Source organism: Electrona antarctica, assembly GCF_951216825.1.
Source record: "Electrona antarctica genome assembly, chromosome: 24".
NCBI classification, from domain to species: Eukaryota; Metazoa; Chordata; class Actinopteri; order Myctophiformes; family Myctophidae; genus Electrona; species Electrona antarctica.
In genome coordinates, this window is record NC_136803.1 from 5,019,752 (window position 1) to 5,040,666 (window position 20,915).

The 20,915-nt window shown below is 41.2% G+C and overlaps 1 protein-coding gene across 1 annotated transcript; it reads left to right on the top strand.

The window, feature by feature from the left end:
• Positions 1-6,580: 6,580 nt before the first annotated feature.
• LOC306917236 (splicing factor U2AF 35 kDa subunit-like) lies at positions 6,581-20,675 on the top strand. Its single transcript, XM_079495368.1, has 8 exons — positions 6,581-6,691; positions 8,817-8,904; positions 12,547-12,613; positions 14,012-14,061; positions 16,840-16,938; positions 17,103-17,236; positions 19,497-19,589; positions 20,258-20,675. Exons 1-8 carry the CDS (start codon positions 6,648-6,650, stop codon positions 20,493-20,495), a joined length of 813 nt encoding a protein of 270 aa, XP_079351494.1. The 5' UTR covers positions 6,581-6,647; the 3' UTR covers positions 20,496-20,675.
• Positions 20,676-20,915: the final 240 nt, after the last annotated feature.

The window sequence follows — 20,915 nt, forward strand, 5'->3', positions numbered from 1 at the left end:
TCTTGACACAACATGCTGCTACCACATTTTCACAAAAAAAAGGTAAGATGTTATCTTAGACAAGATGTAGACCAATTTGATAATGCCGAAGCATGATTGCCTTCCTTGATGCTGACGCTAAGCAGACTCTAAGCCAGAGGTAGGCAACCTTAGGCTCATGTCAACATTGGCACAGGGGAGGGTGATCACTGACACACTAGTCCCGGAAACCCAGACGTTTTACACACTGACATAGGCCTATTACTAAAGTGTGTGAGAGAGATTTTTTCTTTTAAAATTAAGTCAGTTAAATGAAGTCTGACATAGGCCTATTACTAAAGTGTGTGAGAGAGATTTTTTCTTTTAAAATTAAGTCAGTTAAATGAAGTCTGACCTAGGCCTATTACTAAAGTGTGTGAGAGAGATTTTTTCTTTCAAAATTAAGTCAGTTAAATTAAGTCTGACATAGGCCTATTACTAAAGTGTGTGAGAGAGATTTTTTCTTTTAAAATTAAGTCAGTTAAATGAAGTCCCCTCACATCTATATACAAATTTCATCCTGCACATAATTCTACATTCATTCAAACTCCTAACTGACTGGGGAGAGAGTCTAATGATCATTACATCTGTATGTATGTGACATGCGCACGAGAGAGAGAGAGAGAGAGAGAGAGAGAGAGAGAGAGAGGATTCACTTTAAACATGGAGTTACTGTACTGCAGGGTTCCAGGGCCCATAGGGGGTCCTCAGAGTTACCACAGGGGCTGCCAAATGTTTGTGTGATATTACTGTGTTTGCATTACTTGTCTACACAAGTCTACACTATTGGATAATGTAGAAGAATTGTCATTTTGTTCAACGTTTGCCTGATCTCTCCTATCTACCACATCAATACAGCATGGAATTGTGGACAAAATCTTATTCAATGAAAACATAATGTTCAAAGTTTTGGGTCTAAGAGGCTAAATCTCATCAAAGGGTGGCCATGGCTCAAATGCTGACTAAATAATTAGCCTTGATATGAAAAGGGTTGAAAATCATACTGTAATAGAAATCACACATCTGCCCCAGGTAAACCATCATAGGCTACTTGTACCTCGCAAGTGCAGTACGCCACTTTTATTGTTGAAAATACAGATCTACAAGCTCACAAGCTTGGCGTCTAAAATTTAGACGCCAAGCTAAATAACTCTAATAACTCTAAATAACATGCTACACATAGTATGGAATTAATGGCATTCGGTTTGACCACTTGGGGGTGCTACTCCCCTGCATTTTGCCATGTTCTGTTAAGTTATGACCATGTACATCCAGCTTCTGCTAAATGTGTAAATTGAAATGGAATTGAATTAAACTGAAGGTAAACTGCACCAGGTTCATTCAAACTCCTAACTGACTGGGGAGAGAGTCCAATGATCATTACATCTGTATGTGAAAGAACACATTTCTAAAGAAGAAAAAATAAAGGTTATGTGTGGACAATCAAAATGGACAATCAAAATCAGTTGGACATCATTTAAAAAAATAATAATAATTAAGGAAATGTCAAGACACGCTGAGACGATGAATTAAATGAAAACATGGCACTTCATGTCACAATGGTTGCCCACCCCTGCCCTGAGGTTCATTTGACTTCACAAACGTCACAAACTTGGCCTATATGAGTTGAGCCGTGCTACACAACACATGAAGCGATCTGCTGCGATCATCAGCTGTTTCAGGAGTTGCGTGCAGGCAATTTAACTTTGAAAAGTGAATCTGTGTAATTTAAGTAAATATTGTTTACTGCCCTACCAATTAATCATTTTTAGGCTGTCCATTTTTCACTCAAGACAAGAGTATAACCATTTCCTCAATTCGTGTGCCTCACGGTCACGGGGCGATCGCGCATGTTTTTGTCATGTCAATCGTAAAAATAATTTTGATCCGATTGTTTTTTTGGACTCAGTGGACTAAACGCACATACCCGGTTTTTAAATTAGCAGATCTAGATAGACAGACAAATAACTAAACAATATAATTAAAACCGGTTGTTTTTTTGTGTCGGACCCCTGCCTTTCCCCCCAAACTCTCGTCAGTCCCCGGGAAGAGCGGAGGCGGAGGGGATGAGAAGCGCGCTCTGTCAGTCTATCCACCTCGTGTGTGAGAGAGCGCTGTTTACAATCGCCGGGCAACGACAAACTTTTATAAATTAAATTATAACCTTTAATATCAGGAATAAATGGGGACAGTTGAAGCACACAGCCCACTGATCAGTGCACACACTGCACAACCACCCTGCAAGGCCTGCATCATGGCTTGGCTTGTGCAAAAGTTTTGGTGAACTCGCCTCAGTTTGCATTGCACAGTGCACTATTGTGCGATGGCGAGTTTGGCGACTGTCTGCGAGCAGCAAAGGAAAAGACCCGGCCGTCACCCGTTCTGCCGCAGACGCAGTGATATTAAAATGGTTATTTATTCATTAAGTAATGAAAGTGTGCATACTAGTTGGCCAAGTTTCACATCACATGCTAATTAAAAGCAAACATCAAATTCGCGGATGCTATAAACGGTGAGGGAGGGGTGGAGGAGCGGAGATCAGCGGAGGCTGTCTGTGTACGGCTGTGATATGCGACTGTTAAAAACAAACCATTCCGCTTCCTATCCTACAGATCCACACACACACGCCCCGAAAAACAATGTGTAAAATTATACACCGACAACAAGAACAATAAGTCAAATGAAACAACACGTAATACACAATCAAATTAGGTCATCAATCAACGCAATAAAGTCACAGTCAAACAGCAAAGCAGAAAGCACTTGGCACACAATGATTCTCAACCTTTTAAATATAAAGTAGCCTATCCCTAGTTTGATAGGCTATGCATTATTTGAATTCACGAATTGAGTAGGCCTACAAGAGCAGGACCCCAATGGAAACAAGCCAATATGGATTTCATTGATTCAAACTTTTAGCAGACCTTGTGCTTGTTCATGCAAACTGTTAATAAAGTATTCAATCAATCAATGACAATAATGTATAATTATCTCTCTCTCTGGGATCCCAATCTACACTGTAACATCCTGTTAATGTAACTGTGAGTTTAATGTTCCCAGAGTTACTGAACATTTTAAGGGTCCATTTGTTCACAAGAGGCCTTCTATCCTGAATCAAGTATTCCCCCCTCCCATCATTATTTTTTACCTGGTAAGACACAGACTTACACCTGCTATAGGCCTATACAATATTCCATATTGCTATCAATACAGTAGGCCTACTATACTACTACTGTATAGCAGGTGATTAATAAGAAAATGTGTTACGTTACCTGAAATAACGTCTTCTCACTGCTGTACAGGGACCCAATCTGCATGCCATGGAATGTGTTGACTGGTAGTATATTCGATAAGAAAAGAAACAATTCTAATTTTCCTTTTGATGTCACATGGCACAGAGGTAGGTGTGTGTGTGTGTGTGTGTGTGTGTGTGTGTGTGTGTGTGTGTGTGTGTGTGTGTGTGTGTGTGTGTGTGTGTGTGTGTGTGTGTGTGTGTGAGAGAGAAAGCGAGAGAGAGAGAAGATTAACTTTAAACATGGAGTTGTACTGTACTGCAGGAGTGCAGGGGTCTTCAGCAGGGGTCCAGGACCCATAGGGGGTCCTCAGAGTTACCACAGGGGCCGCCAAATGTTTGTGTGATAGGAACCTTTTTCTTACATTAACCACTTCAACCCTAGCAATATATTCTGAGGTAAACCATTAGCCGAAAATAGCAGATCTACAAGCTCACAACGCTAGGGGGTCCTTGGCCTGAAAAACATAGGTTGATTATGTAATGGAAACGTAATTTCTGTGAGGTTAGGGTTAAAGGTTAGGGGCGACAGTGACACACCAATGAAAGATGGAGTCCCCTCTCAAAGCTCTCTCAAGAGTTAAGTTATTGTTAACCATCTGCATTACTTGTCTACACAAGTCTACACTATTGGATAATGTAGAAGAATTATCATTTTGTTCAACGTTTGCCTGATCTCTCCGATCTACCACATCAATACAGCATGGAATCTTATTCAACAAAAACAAAATATTAAGTTTTGGGTCTAAGAGGCTAAATCTCATCAAATGGTGGTCCGTGGCTCAAATGCCAAATAAATAATGAGCCTTGATATGAAATGGGTTGAAAATCACTGTTATAGAAATCACACATCTGCCCCAAGTGCAGTATATGCCACGTTTATTGTTGAAAATAACAGATCTACAAGCTCACAAGCTTAGCGTCTAAATAACATGCTATCTAAATTACATTTTAACCTTTGCATAAGACCATCAACATACAATAGTATGGAATTAATGGAATTCGGTTTGACCACTTGCCTGCATTTTGCCAAGCTCGGTTAAGTTTTGACCAAGTACATCCAGTTTCTGCTAAATGTGTAAAATGAAATTCAAACTGAAGGTACCTGCAGTGGTACCTTGGAGTGGTTCTCAACCTGTGGGTTGGGACCCCTAGGGGTATGACAATAAAGTTGCAATTTATGGACTTTTAAGACATTTTTTAATACCTAAAAAAATGTAAAGAAAAGAAAAGAAAATTAAAAATACCATTACTCGTCAATAGTAATCAACAAATTATACTGTAAAAGCGGGTCAAACATTAGCCAAATTCTTAAATAAATGAAATAATAAAGAGACAAAACATTGGAAATGTGTTATGAGCTTGTAGATCGGCTATTTTCACAATATTTATCTGTGGAACGTGTCAAACTAAATGTAATGCTATGCCTCAACTGCTACAATTTCAAGTGCTCGTCAGGGTGGGGGGGTCCCCATTTTTTATTTTATTTTGGGGGGTCGCAACCTGAAAGGTTGAGAACCACTGCCTTACACCACATGACTCCAGGAGCGCCTTTCATTTGAAACTCAATATAATAAGACACATAGTAAAACTCAGTCAAGGTCATACAGTAAGAAAACAATTCACTACACAGTCTGGGTCAAACACTAAACAAACACTCTGAACTGCAACATAAAGCAAATGTTTTAAAACACACCAATCCATTATCTTTTTGAGTATAATATGCATGTTATGATTGCACATATATTACACAATATGAACATTTCCTCTCAAAGTATAATTTTGTATAATCATTTAATACATTTTAATCATGATAATTATGTGCAGCATGCAGCAAAATGATTAAACTATAGCACATTATTGTCTCCACCAGGCCGAAGGCATGGGGAGAGAGTATGTTTTGCACTCCGTCCGTGTGTGTGTGTGTGTGTGTGTGTGTGTGTGTGTGTGTGTGTGTGTGTGTGTGTGGTGTGTGTGTGAGTCCGTCCGTGTGTGAGTGTGTGTGTGTCCGTCTGTCTGTTAACAGCTAATCTCCACCAGGCCGAAGGCATGGGGAGAGATGTTTTGCACTCCGTCCGTGTGTGAGTGTGTGTCCGTGACCGTCTGTCTGTCTGTGTACAGCTAGCCTCGGAAACCCAGACGTTTTATTTCAGTGTACAGCTAATCTCCGGCACCGCTAACCCGGTCTGTGCCAAATTTTGCACGCACACTCCCTGGATGCCAACGATGAACCTCTGCACCAAATCTTCCACAACTGCCTGTTATAGTGCCACCAGGAGGCCGACTTTTGAAAAACAATTTTTTTAATATTACTCCTCCAGATTCTGTCCAAAAATCCCGCAAATCGTTACACACTATCTCGTCATGGCTAACATTTGCTTTCAAAGTTTTCAGCGTGCAATTTACGTTTTCACATTGGCCTGTTTTAGCGCCACCAACATTTTTGGAACAAAAGGCCTCAAATCAAAGGCGTAAGAACAAATGGCACCCTTTTCACATTGGCCTATTATAGCACCACCAGGAGGCCACAACCTGACCTGGCCTGGTGGAGACCTGTGCTAGGGGCACTTTTTCTAGTTTATTTTGTATTGACAAGAAATATGGTACAGAGAAATGAGAAATGATTACCACGACAACCAGCACTTGGAGAGTAAAAACAAAACAAGACAAACGGACAACAATACAATACAATAGTATTCTAACCCTAACTAACCCAATACAATAGTGTTAACCTATGTGACGTGTTAACCTATGTGTGTGACTATGAGTACCAGTAGGGGCAAAAGTGGCGCTGTTGTGCCAGAAACAGAGAGATAGTGCTGCACTGTTGCCTGCTAATGAGAGAGAGAGAGGAGGGGGGGGGGGGGGGGGGGGGGGAGTTGCACCACTCAGTTCACATGGGTGTGATATTTCCCTTTTTACCTGCTTTTGATGATTTCCTGTTTTTGGTTATATAGAAGTGTATATTTGTAAATTGTAGGCCTACGTCAGTGTCTCTAAATGTTCTGATGAATTGAAATTGTAATGCTTTATGGTGTCATCCACAGTTAACAGTTTTTGTATTGAGTTGTGCTTGAAATGTACTGTAATTCTGCAAACTGTTAATAAATACTTCAATCAATCAATCAATCAATCAATCATCTTCTGGATGACTAATAACACATTGTCCTGTCCTTTAAGATTAGAGTAAAAGAATAAAGCAAATTCACCGGATAAAATTATAATTAAATCATTCCAATTTTTTATTCGCGAACCAGGTCGTTTGCCTCACGTCGTCGACAGCAACGTAACGTGCCCAGTGTGTGACGAGGGAGTGACGAGTGACGACGGGCCGAAAATGGCGGAATACCTGGCATCCATTTTCGGCACAGAGAAAGACAAGTAAGTTTAACAAATTCAACATTTTATTCAATTATCGGCGGGCACAGAACAACCCGCAGAACGCGAGCGCGTAGCTTAACATTTTGTACGGAGCCCGGTAGCCCTTGGGGACATCATGTGTGCATATTCTCACTGCATTGTGTTCACAACCACCCTGCAGGGCTGCTAGCATGCTAGCGTGATGCTAACGCATTTGAATGAAACACACAGGAAGAACACAGAGCAATGCGGCCGTGCGTGCGAATTAATTAGCTACAAACAATGCGATTTGGTTTATTCGTCTGCCCTTAAATAATTGATATGGCAGTGAGTCATTAAGTCGCAAGATAACGGTCAACATTGCAACTTCACTTGTGCATGTAATTTGTTGACTGTTAGCTTAGCTCGTTAGCCACAGCCAGCCCAGTGTGGTGGTGTGGTGTGTGTTTTGTTTGGACCGGTGGAGTGCAGCCAGCAAAAACGCACGTTTTGTGATATCACAGTTATTTCCCCTCGAGACGATTTATAAATCATGAATGCATTAAAAAAAATCCATAGCAATAAACATGGAATGATGCGAATAACCAAATATGGTGCAAATAAATATTAGCTTGTACTATTTGTTGTTGAAGTCACACGTGTTGGGATCCAGACATGTGTGCACCGTGTAGCGCTCACTTTACATGTCATGCTACTTAGAAATATTAAGTATAATTTAGTGAATCTGTAATGTATAAAAAAATAGCCAATTTGATAGTTTGTCATAATGTATAGTTTATAGTTTTCGCTAGGGGGCACCTTTCGATGGGGGAACCAACTGGGGTAGGGGCTTACTCTAAGGGTGGGGGGCAGTTGAGGATGCTGCTTTGATTGATTGAAATATGTATTAACAGTTTGCAGAATTACAGTACATTTCAAGCACAAACTCAATACAAAGACTGTTAACTGTGAGTGGACGACCCAATTAAGCATTACACTTGTTTACAAGAGGGTCCACCATGTTCACCAGTGGCAGCGGTGGCCGAACGGATAGCGGCGCGGTCTAGATACCGGAAGGTTCCCAGTTCGAATCAGCCGTCCGACACGTTAAAATTACCACCGCTGAAATGCCCTTGAACAAGGCATCAACCACTACGATGAAATGTGTTCTATGAGCAGGGCCTGGCTGGAAACAAGTTCTTGAGCTTAGCCCAGATACCCTGGGTAAATATAGATTTCATTTCATTTCATTTCATTTTTCAATTCATCAAAACATTTAGAGACGTACAGATAGACACTTCTATATAGTCAAAGAACAGAACAGGAATTCATCATAAAGGAGGTAAAAAGGGGAAAGAATCATATACAGTGAGGAGAAAAAGGGGGGGCCGTGGGGGGGATTCAGATTTTATGGGGGCCAGTTTCGAATTGCAGCCGTCCATAGGTGCCCTTTGAGAGCGGTTTTGAAGGAGCGGTTTTGCTGCACGATTCTTGCTCACGAATCGATATACGATAACCAATATTTCCCATGAAAATATTTATTGTGTTTAGTCTGTAGTTGCTGAACATTACTACATTCAAAATGTGGCACCTGGAGCCAACTACTGTGGCTTTCAACAGGCAACATCAAAGTGCTTGACGTATCAAAGTCTTGCTCTTGTAGCAAAAACATATCGGTAACTAAAATGAATTGGACAGCCAACTAGTGCTGCACGATTCTTGCTCAAGAGATCGCATAGGTGTCTGAATCTAGATATCGAGATATCATTTGATACAGACTTATAGCATGTTATGTAGACAGCACTATAATTGCATTGTATGTAGTCATAGCACATCATAGTACATATGTATAGCATAGTATAGTATATATGTATAGTTTATATGTATAGTTTCATTATATAGATATTCCACTGTTACGTTCTTAGCTTACGGTACGCATGTTTCATGATAAATGCTTTTTTATGTGATGTATTCCCATGCTTTTTTGTTCTTGCTTTAATGTAAGTCGCTCTGGATTAAAAGCGTCTGCTAAATGCCTAAATTGTAAATTGTAGATCTCGATCTTTTTTCGATTCATATTGTGCATCTCGATTCTCGACAATACGGTTTCAGCAAAGGACACTATATGAATGAACTGATACATTGATTTAAATCTCTCTGCCCTCAGGGTCAATTGTTCCTTCTACTTCAAAATTGGAGCATGCCGACATGGTGATCGCTGCTCCCGATTGCACAACAAGCCAACATTCAGCCAGGTGAGTTTCACAATACCATATTATTCTAAATTATTTTTATCACAATGTTAAATGTTGTTGACTTTTACATTATCATTTTTTATTAACTAAAATTGCTGTTTTTTGCGTGAACTCGACTGACTACAGTTTTGTGTTTCTAGAAAACATAAGGTTGTTCTCTTTTGTACATATTTGTTTGTAAGTTTTAGTTTGTATACTTATTTACTCTCTTAGTTCTAGTGGGAATGACTTTAGCTAAATGCACTCAAAGTCTTTAATAGAAGACATATTTAACTGTGTGTTGCCTTTCAGGTCCCATGTTGGCCGTCATCAACTTAATTCATCTTGTGTTTTTGTTCTTTCAGTGAAGTCTTACTTCTAACACGGGAGGAGGTGGTTTACTGTTATAGCTAATGAGAGAATTCATGCCTTTCAGGATAAAATCACTTTCTTTGGAGATATTGTTTTCATTATATCGACTGTCCCACAAATACCTACCCTACATGAAACGCAGGAGCTCACTCCCAAATAACTTTTTTACTTTACGTCCGTAAAGTAAAAAATGTTTCCCCTTATTGACTTCAACGTTAGCTGAAATCTTAAAACCCTTTTTATCAAACTTAGCTTTATTCACTGCTCATAAGTAAAGCGTCACTGGTCGCGGTTACAAAACTCATGCCTCGGGTGGTCCGCAATCCTCCCAGTAGGATCGCTATCATCGCTTAAGGCCTATTCATAGTCTGGATTTTCGGTGGTGAGGTGACCACCGGAGCTGAAATAACGTTGATCCGTGGTGAGTAAAAACAGAGAGAAGGGCTGGAGCGGTTGCGGTGGTTTGCTCTTCACTGCGGCTCGTGACGTCATGTTGTAGTTCGGTGGTCACCCCACCACCGAAAATCCAGACTATGTATGAGCCTTTAGCCTTTCTTTAACTTCCGGTTCAAGACCAGGAGTAATTTTGAATACGGCACCTCACTGATAGAACTTTTGGCAGGAAACGGACACAGACTGAAATAATTCTGGCAGTCAATGAGTTTAATGAATGGACCAATAAACAACATGTAACTGTGCATATACAGCAGGTGACGGATACAATCTTTCTGTTGTGAGTAAAATTAAACAATAAACATCCACTCTTAAATTACACATAAAATTAATTTGGAAGGGTGTTGGCTTAACCCTTAAGTGGACCACAGACAAACCAGAGTCTGCTGGATCACATGTCTGTAAGCAAGACATTTTTAAAGTGAATGCAGACATTGCACTAGTGTAAGACACGGGGGAAGCAGCCAATCTGACACAGACGGAACAAAGTGCTGAGCTTGATTTTCATCCAGCAGCCCTTTCTGACAGTGTGTTTCTATTCTTCCCTCTGCAGACCATCTTGATTCAAAACATCTACCATAATCCCCAAAACAGTGCACAGACGGCCGACGCCTCTCGCTGTAAGTCCAAAGATTTGTTAGCATATGGAGTGTAGAAGTCCGCTCCCCCCTCCCCCCGCGCTTTTCCCCCCAGCTCCCCTCAGTAGGGCAGGGTATTTCCAACAACTTCACGATCGATACACGATGCAGAGGCCATGATACGTGATACGGATACGCATTGATTTTGAATAATGACCGCGTGTCCTTTTAAATTTACTTTTGCAGAGTCTTAAACCACCGATTGCCGACGTATTGACTGAAAATGTAAAGTTTCCAAATCATATTTAAAAACATTTATATAAAAAGCAAGGAAAGAAAATTAAATAATGTTTTGATGGATAAATACAAAAGATTTAATCATATATTGTAACTGCCGCATCACACACTGTGTGTGTGTGTGTGTGCGTGTGTGTGTGTGTGTGTGTGTGTGTGTGTGTGTGTGTGTGTGTGTGTGTGTGTGTGTGCGCGCGCGCGCGCGCACGCGCACAGATTGCTACAACTACCAACTCTTTGTAAAGTAGCTGCTAGCCTACATACAAAAATAAACCTGGCCGCGACCAGTATTCACGTTGTATCACTGTTGCACTGGTGGGCGTGAACAGCAGAGATTAAAATAGGGTGCTTTTTGCATCCCAAAAAGCAAAACGCAGTTTATAGTTAAGGGACGCAATAAAACAATGACCTCTGCATCCACGGGATGCACTACTGTACTCAGCATGTACAGTAAAAAATAATCCACGTCAAAAGAAAATCGCAAAAAGAAATTGCGGTAGTTTATTTTGCTAGCTTTAGTTATATTATGATTCATGTAGAAAACAGAAGAATAAATGATTAAATAATTTCTTCTTCTGTTTTCTACATGAATATAACCACATTATAACCATATAAAATGAAATTGGAGTTAAATGCTGCAATTTGTAAGAATGGCAAAATATGACTCCTAACGTTGTTGAGGTGGGACTCATCTAAAAGACCATTCCTGCATCCCGGGACTCATTACATTGAAAACCTATTCATATCACTGGAACAGTGTTTGTTGCGCGTAGCCTGTCACACAGGTAGGTGAGGGATGTGCCGTGGAGTCTCACATTCGTGTCTGTCTGATTCACTGAATGGCATCTTTTTTTTGCTCTGTTGTGCTGACGCTTGACTTCTGTTTCCAAACAGGGATCCTAGAATTGGCCATACTTCTCACCTTTGGAGCCCAGACTTAAGACTATTATGCATCCATTAGAAAAGAAAGCTGTCAAACCGTTTTTTGTGGATTTGGGGTTTCATGTGACCAATAAGTATTATTAGTCTATGATTATTAAAGGAGAATTCCATGCTAGAAGGCTTTCTTACCTTTCTTTGTAGTCGTTACGTCCCCACCAAAGAGGTCCAGGTGTTTTATTGTGCAAAAACTCCTTATTGGCTATTTCCCGTACCATAAGCCCTCAATGAATTGCATTGAATTGAATGGGGCTATGGGGTGTTGTGCTAATTCGCTTATTTCCATCGAAATAAGTAGTAAAGTGTGCCGCTTGGGATATTATTTACATTATGAAGAGAGGATATATATACAAAAAAATTATAATTTTGAGCGATGGAAATAAGCGAATTAGCACAACACCCCATAGCCCCATTCAATTCCCATTCAATGCAATTCATTGAGAGCTTATGGTAGGGGAAATAGCCAAAAAGGAGTTTTTGCACAACAACTACAAAGAAAGGTAAGAAAGCCTTTTAGTATGGAATTCTCCTTTAACCCATATAATGTAATACTATACGTGTCTCATTCGGTAATGGCGAGAGCCGTTAAGTCCATCTTCATGCATCTATATTGCAGTTCATTATTGAACAATATTCAATCAGCATAAGGTCACATAAACCTGACTCTCGGTCAACTACTGTTGAAACCACTTGATGGCTGGAAAGCGTTATTTTTTCCCAAAAAAGTTTGTCTTGGGTCAGATCACAAAAGGTCATATAATTACTCGGAGGTGAAGGATTGGCCGTTTCTCGGATCCCTGTGATTGCAGTGCAGATGCCCCGGCAGAATTCACCCAAAAGAACGCACTTTCTCTTTCAGCATTTTGTACAGAACTAGTATTTTTTAATCAATCAGATCACCATCTGATCGATTGATTTTAACTTTTTTGTTTAATATCTAATTAAAACTTCTTCCCCATGCTCCCCGCCCAAACTCTATCATGTTTTGTTTGATTTGTGTCACAAAAGTGTCCGTTTTGTATTTCAGACCATTGCCCTCTTGAACATTTACCGTAACCCTCAAAACTCTGCGCAGTCTGCCGATGGTTTACACTGTAAGTTGTCCCCCCTTCATATACAGGACCCTGTGGCATCGACTGCACTTAATCACATGCAAACTTATTTTAATTTTACAAATGTATTATTTGTCCACAATTGTGGACAAATAATAAAAATTGTGTTTAGTTTTTTTTAAGTTTAAAAACATGTTACTTTAATTTTGCCAACTCGATTTCCCTGGATATTGTCTTTCTATGACTAGAAGTCATAGAAAGATATTTTATGAGATATATTAACCCATTTAGGCCTGACCTCAAAATTAAAAAAAAAAATCTTCTAAATCCTCCAGTTTTCTGAAATAAATATTTTCACGATTTTTCAAAAATAGCAGAACTACAAGCTATGAGCTTGTAGATCTGCTATTTTTCAATAGCTAAATTATAACAATGTTTAAAACACCAAAAGGGGTTCCCGCCCAAAATGGGTTAAAGATATTTTATGTGGCCAACTAAAGTTTAGTTGGCCACATTTGATTTGTTGGCCCTACAGAAAGTGTTCGTTAAATACCCCAGCTTTGGCTCATTCACCTCATTCTTGGAGTCTTTGTTGATGTAGTACACATGTGATAGGGTTATAGGTGCATTTATGTATTGTAATGCATGCTTGTGTCAACAGTGACTACACTGTACAGTGAACAGACAACATACTGTGAAACGCCTCCAATTAGATTACGTAAACAGCCCTTTTCCACGTCAAAAGTAGGCATATAAATAGTTTTAAGGTTAATTAAAATAAATAAATTAGTTATTAATCTCATAAGCTTGGGTCATGTTTTTGTCAAATAAGTTTTTATAAATAAGTTTTATATACAGTTTTAAATTATATAATTAATACAGTATAAATAGTTTTCCTTATGATAAGTTTGGGCAATTTAAAATGACTCCAAACTAAAAGGTTAACTACGGTACTTTCACCCTGGCTCAACATTATTATAAAATGTTCAAAAATAGCAGATCTACAAGCATCACGGCATCGTGACATGATGTTGATACAGTATTATTTACTACAGACATTATTTAAATCAGTTTCCATCTTTAGCTTTCTAGAAAAGACTCAAATAAGTTGTCAGTGATATTACCAATGTAACAGTTACAAGTTAGTGAGTTTACTCACACCCAGCCAGCCACCAGCCTAATATTGTAAACTATCTATGGCAGCTAAATCAATCTACCAGCCACTTTACTAAACCTTAACAACCGCAGGTCATAGACCTGTGATATTCTTATAAATGTAGTTGACTAGTAAAATGTCTAATAGCGACTTACATGTTAGCAAGTTAATAGAACATGTTTACCATTATGGCCAGTGGACAAATACTGTTGATTTTCTGCCCTGGTTGCTGCTTATCTATTTGTCAGAGCTTTGACTAGAGGTGTTGTTGACGTGCGTTGCAGGTGCTGTCAGTGATGTCGAGATGCAAGAGCATTACGACGAGTTCTTCGAGGTGAGTGACCTTTTGTGCTTTTAATTTATCTGTGATATCATGCCACACATTCACTTGCACACATTATTTTGTCTGTGTATGTCTAACCCAGCCCTGCCCTAATGGGGTGCCTGGAACACTATGACGTTTGCCAGTGTTGACCAAAGCCCTGATGCTGCAAGAATCCTGTATTGGTTTAACAATGATTATTTACCCAGCAGGACAGGGCATTATATTGAGACAGCCAGTACCCTTTCAGTTACATCATTCTAAGGTTTTATACCCGGGCCTAGAAAATAATAGAAAACTTGGTTCAGCGGTGTCTTGCTCAAAGACACTTGGACACTAAACCAGAGGGAGCCAGGGATTGAACTGAGAACCTTATGACTCCCAAGGGGCCATTCTTCTACCTCCTGAGCTACTGCCGCCCCTCCTCTTTTTCACATCCATCAGAGAAGACGTCTCAGTTTGCAGAAGCAGGTTAGAGAGTGATACAAAGCAAACATTGGCTTTTTAAAATAAAAATCACACCTGTTTGAAGTGAGTGGTGCAACTCTGTGGGGGTGGGGTGTGGTAGTTCCAGACCCACAGGAACACACCCAGGGTTCCGGCGAGCCGCCCCGCGTCCGAAACGGTTGAGAAATCACAGTTACCGTGTGGGGGTCCCTCTACTGTACCCTGTACTGTACTGACCCACAGGAACGGCCAGGCTGCCGGCCCGATTCCGGCGAGCCGCCACGCGTCCGAAACGGTTGAAAAATGACAGTTACCGTGTGGGGGTCCCTCTACTGTCACTGTACTGTACTGGCTCACCCGAAATCACCATATATACAGTTAATATGTGCGTGTGTGTGTTAGGTTGTGCACAGGTGGTGAAAAACAACCATTCTGTTTTCGTGCTCAGACCCACCCAGCCACCCACTCAGCCACACACTCCGTAAGGGAGTCAACAACCTCCAATAAAAACACAAAATGGAAACCTCAATGTCAATATGAAAAAAATTAAGAAAATAAAAACGAAATCTAATGAGCATGAAGAAGTTGTTCAGTAGTATTCTTAATCCTCAGTAATTTATTGCTACGTAATCTGAACCCGATGCACAGCACAAATACCGGTATACATAAAGGATTTAGAGAGTGCTCTGGTAAAGCTGAAAAGTGTGGCTTTGACCTTAATGCAGTGCTACTTGTCAACCAGTAGGTGTCCTACCCAAGAGACCACCTCCAACCACTTAGCCTTGGTCCAAGGCTTACTTTTCTGCGAAAAGAAGAGCCTGGTCACAACCTAAGGCAGAAAAGCTATCGACGGACGTATCCTCCGGAACATCCGTCAGATGTATTTCCCCCGGATACGATATTTTCCCGACCAATCACAACACTTGTTTCATTCGCGGAGAATGTAAACTGATTTGTAAAGCATCAACGTCATTTCCTTGGGCGATACTTCCGCTAAAATCCTGCAACTTCCGCTGATAGTCTTTTCAGCGTAGGTCTTGCCCAGGGTGCCAACCACTGCAGATGTGCATACTACCATATACAGTAGATTGGTTAACGTTTTTTTATTAGACAAACACAAAATCCCACTGGCACAGCAAATTAATTAAAGAAGTGCATAGATTGTCCGTCAGTGGTCATTCATTCATCTGTAGTTTGCCTGCCAGCAATAGTATCTGGGGCGGGGCGGCGGTGGCTCAGTGGTAGAGTGGCCGGATGGGAACCGCAAGGTTGCCAGTTCGAACACAGGCTTCCCCAGAGTTGGTGTCGAAGTGTCCTTGAGCAAGACACTGAACCCCTAATTCCTCCTGATGTGAACAATCTATGTAAAGCGCCTTGGATGAAGGCGCTATATAAATGCACCATTTACCATTTATCTGTCTCTTCAACCTGGTGGTCCTGTGGTTGCAAAGGAAGCAACCCTGTCTTCTGCTTGAGCTTCTATTCCCCCTCACAAAACCTTCCTTAGAACATTGAAATACAAATAGAAAATAAAAATATATATTTTTAAGAAATCCACAAAACAGTACACCACCATGCTCCTTCAATCACAGTCGTGGTCTGAACTTGAGCCACTGGAACTACTGCTGCCAAATTCTGAAGAGTTAGTGCTCCCACTGGCACGGTTTTCTGGAACGTCGACCTCATCCCTAAGTTCCTTATGGCCAACGGTGCTATATACACTAATTGCAATAACCCATGACTGTAACCTTGTGCCTTGAGCTCAATATGAACTAAACCATATTTTGGAAATGTGTTCAGTCAGACTGACAGTTCAGTCAGTCTTTGGCTCAGGCTAGAATAAACTTGCACTTGGCCAGCAATATGGCTGTTACGATTACACATTTAAATGTAGGATTAATTGTCACACAAATAGTTCTCTCACACAGACATTACCCTCCAAAAAGAAAACCATGACATACATATATAATGTATATATAATAGAATAGTTTAAGCAATAAAATACCCTCTGAACCTGCTTATTGGAAGTAGAAAAAGAGCATTTACATGCTTAAATTGCCATTATCTAATCTATCTAACAGATTTAACCTTCTTGGCTACAGTAAGTAATGTTTGGATTGATTCTGTCTTGCCCTAGCACTGCAGATTGGTTCATGATAACATTTTATTCATTAAAAATAAGCTCTGTGTTGCAGCTTTGAAACGTTTCATTTACGTTAGGTCCCATGTTCCTATCTCGGTTCTCTGGACCCTCATCATTGCACAATAAGCACAGTAATTTGCATTTTAGACATTTTCCCAAGGATTGTTTTATTCAGCTTGCTCTCTACTTCTACTACACAGGAAGTCTTCACGGAGATGGAAGAGAAATATGGTGAGGTGGAGGAGATGAACGTCTGCGACAACCTGGGTGACCATTTAGTGGGAAACGTCTACGTTAAGGTAAGGTTGGTGTTGGAACTAGTGAACTAGAATGTGACAACCATTTTGAACGTATATAAATGGTGGATAAAGTCCTAAATGTTTCCTTGAAATGTGTAGCCGATATGACCTGTAGCTCCATCCATAGCCTAACTTAATTATTTAGCAACTTGTGGTGTGTGTAGTTCCGCAGAGAGGAGGATGCAGAGAAGGCAGTCATGGACCTGAACAATCGCTGGTTCAACGGACAGCCGATTCACTCGGAGCTCTCACCCGTCACGGACTTCAGGGAAGCCTGTTGCCGGCAGTATGAAATGGGGTGAGCGTTGCATATTTTCTACACCACCTTGACCTCTGGCAGGTTCTAGAATCTAGGACATCACCTTGACCTCTGGCAGGTTCTAGAATCTAGGACATCATAGACACCTTGACCTCTGGCAGGTTCTAGAATCTAGGACATCATAGACACCTTGACCTCTGGCAGGTTCTAGAATCTAGGACATCACCTTGACCTCTGGCAGGTGCTAGAATCTAGGACATCACCTTGACCTCTGGCAGGTTCTAGAATCTACACCACCTCGACCTCTGGCAGGTTCTAGAATCTAGAACATCATAGAATCAATGACCTCTGGCAGGTTCTAGAATCTAGAACATCATAGAATCAATGACCTCTGGCAGGTTCTAGAATCTAGAACATCACCTTGACCTCTGGCAGGTTCTAGAATCTAGAACATCACCTTGACCTCTGGCAGGTTCTAGAATCTAGGACATCATAGAATCAATGACCTCTGGCAGGTTCTAGAATCTAGGACATCACCTTGACCTCTGGCAGGTTCTAGAATCTAGGACATCACCTTGACCTCTGGCAGGTTCTAGAATCTAGGACATCATAGAATCAATCACCTTGACCTCTGGCAGGTTCTAGAATCTAGGACATCATAGAATCAATCACCTTGACCTCTGGCAGGTTCTAGAATCTAGGACATCGTAGAATCAATCGCGCAACAGCCATTATCTGTCGATCAAAAAGCAGTTTATCAAGGCAGGTCATGATCTCGTGTGTAAATCTCGCTAGCATGAATCGCTTGGTGATTGATGTGATTAATGGGAGTCCCGAGAACTGGACTGGCTATAATCTGTTCTGTCACTTAGCAGTAGGAATAATGCTCAGTCTATATGCATCCAACCCTTCTATGTTTAGCTGGGACGCCGCTGCACTTCTGGTCGCCAGCAGACCCTTTGCTAGTGAACGTACAGTTGATAGTGGACGTACGGTCGTGATTTTGCAGGAAACAAAAAAGAAGTTCTTTAAACCACACTTTCACTTGATTATTTGATGTTGTGGATTTTCATAGTTTGCATTATTTGTGTGGAAGCGTTGACAATGATGACATGAGTTAAAAACGTCTTAAAATATCCTTTTAAAAACAGCAGCTCTTTCAGTGGTTACACTGTTCTCTCTCTCGCGCACACACACACACGTGCAAGGTGCAAACATTACATAGTTAGTTGGCATGTGATGGAAGGCAATTTTTTTGAGTGGTGCAACCACTTCCTTACGGAGCTGTGTGTGGCTGGCTGGCTGGCTGGGTGGGTCTGAGCACGAAAACAGCATGGTTGTTTTTCACCACCTGTGCGCAACCTAACACACACACACACAAACACATATTAACTGTATATATGGTGATTTTGGGTGTGTCAGTACAGTACAGTACAGGGTACAGTAGAGGGACCCCCTCACAGTAACTCTGTCATTTCTCAACCGTTTCGGACGCGGGGCGGCTCGCCGGAATCGGGCCGGCACCCTGGGTGCGTTCCTGTGGGTCTGGAACTTCCGCCCCCCACCCCCACACGGAGGTGCACCACTCACTTCACACGGGTGTGATTTTTAAATCATGTTGTGGGCCAACCAAAATACATGGGTCTAAAATATCAAACACTTTGTACGTCCACTATCAATGAGTCGGCTGGCGAACGGAAGTGCAGTGGCGGCCCAAGCTGGAGGCGGAAGGGTTGGATGCATATAGCCCATTCAGTCCCGTGGGAGATGTGTTTTTGTTTGTTCTCTTCAGTTGCTCAGGTCACGCCTGATATGTAGGTCAGAGAAGGCGCACGTGGCTGCAGGTGAACTTTTCTCACGGGGTTTAAACGTTAACACCAGACCAGCTATTTTGTTTGGTTATGTACATTTGAACTGATAAAATGCCCTGATAAAAAGATCTGAAAGAAAACATCTGTGTGATAAGATATGTCCTGTTGCACGTCGACCCAAGTGATTCAACTGGTTCAATTCAATGGCCCAAACCACACCAATGGGTCGCCCCTCGCCATGCATCTACTTGCCATCGTTTGGTGGCAAGTAGTTGCATGGCGAGTTGGCGACCCTTTGGTGTGGTTTGGGCTTAAAGACGAAAAGAAAGTGGAGAGGAGGCTTCACTTCCTTCCGCTTTATCATTTACTCATTAAAACAATTGAGAATCACTGCTAGTTCCTGATAATAACATCCTTCTGTCCTGTCTATCCTCCTTACTTTCTTGGTCTGTACTGACCAACAATCTAATGTCGATGTTCATTCACAGAGAGTGCACCCGAGGCGGCTTCTGTAACTTCATGCACCTCAAACCTATTTCCCGGGAACTCCGCAGGGAGTTGTATGGACGTCGCAGGAAAAGGTAAGAGAGGCTCCTGGAAGTCAATCTGTGTCTTTTAAAACGTTAAAACATTCTTGTGTTCTCTGTTCATCCGTTTGTGTTGTGCACACTCAAAGTGTGTTGCATGCAAAGCCCTTTTTGGCTATGCAATATTGAAAACTTAAATGATTAGTTTACGATTATTAGTTTACAAGCTAACTTAATTCATTATTTGAATGCCACAGACGAAAAACAGTCTAAGTCCACACTATTTATCCATAATGTATAAATGATAGATAAGGGGTCAGGACAACGAGGCCTTTTCGTGGAGGGGTCAGAATGAAATTTGGACTTGGACTGTTTTTCGTCTGTGGTACTTTTGACCAAATAAATACAAAATAATCCTGTTAAAAGATAAGGATCTTTCCTTATTTTGTTGAATGATGAACCTAACAATAAACTCATAACACTTCATCTACACTGCCAGCGATGCGAGTGAATGATGAAATCTCATTAGAATAAATGTTTTTCAATGAGACTGTCCTGACGTCGTCCACCCCTCCTATATTCGCTCGCAGAGTTTATTTGAGCGAGGTTTCACGGCCCCAAACACTTATTGGTGGAGATCTACTTCTGCCTGTGTAGATGAGGTGTAATGTGTAGCATTTTGGAAGTAACTAATTTTCTTCTTCGTGTTTCATCATCATCAGGCACCGCTCTCGTTCGCGTTCCCGCGAACGTCGCTCGCGGTCTAGGGACCGCGGGCGAGGAGGAGGAGGAGGAGGAGGTGGTGGTGGTGGTGGTGGTGGAGGAGGAGGAGGAGGAGCAGCAGCAGCAGGAGGAGGAGGAGGAGGAGGAGGAGCAGCAGCAGGTGGTGGTGGTGGCGGTGGCGGACGGGACCGAGAGAAGAGGAGATCAAGGGACCGAGAACGTTCCGGGAGATTCTGAAACCCAGCCAAAATGTATCCCAGTGTCCTACCAATCCCCCCCTGCCTTTTCCTTTAACCTAGGAGTGATAAAAGAATTTGAATTGTTCAGTGTTTGTTTTCTTTTGAACCTGTACCCTGCCCCCTTTTTTTAAGACAAACTTGTGTCGCTTTTGGAATAAAAAGCAAATTTGTTAATCTGCATTCGTTCCTTTTTTAGCGCAATTGGATGGCATGCCGTTTGCAAAGTAATGCCTCACGAAATGACTGAGACCTGACGAATGTGTTTTCTAGTGCTAATCATGACTGCCATCTCATCATACTGTTTTTATTTTTTTATTTGTATTTTTTATTATTTTTGTGCATGTTTTTATATACAGTACTTTTAACTGATCTCTACAATTCTTAAAAGCCATTAAAGCCTATGGAATATTGAATTATT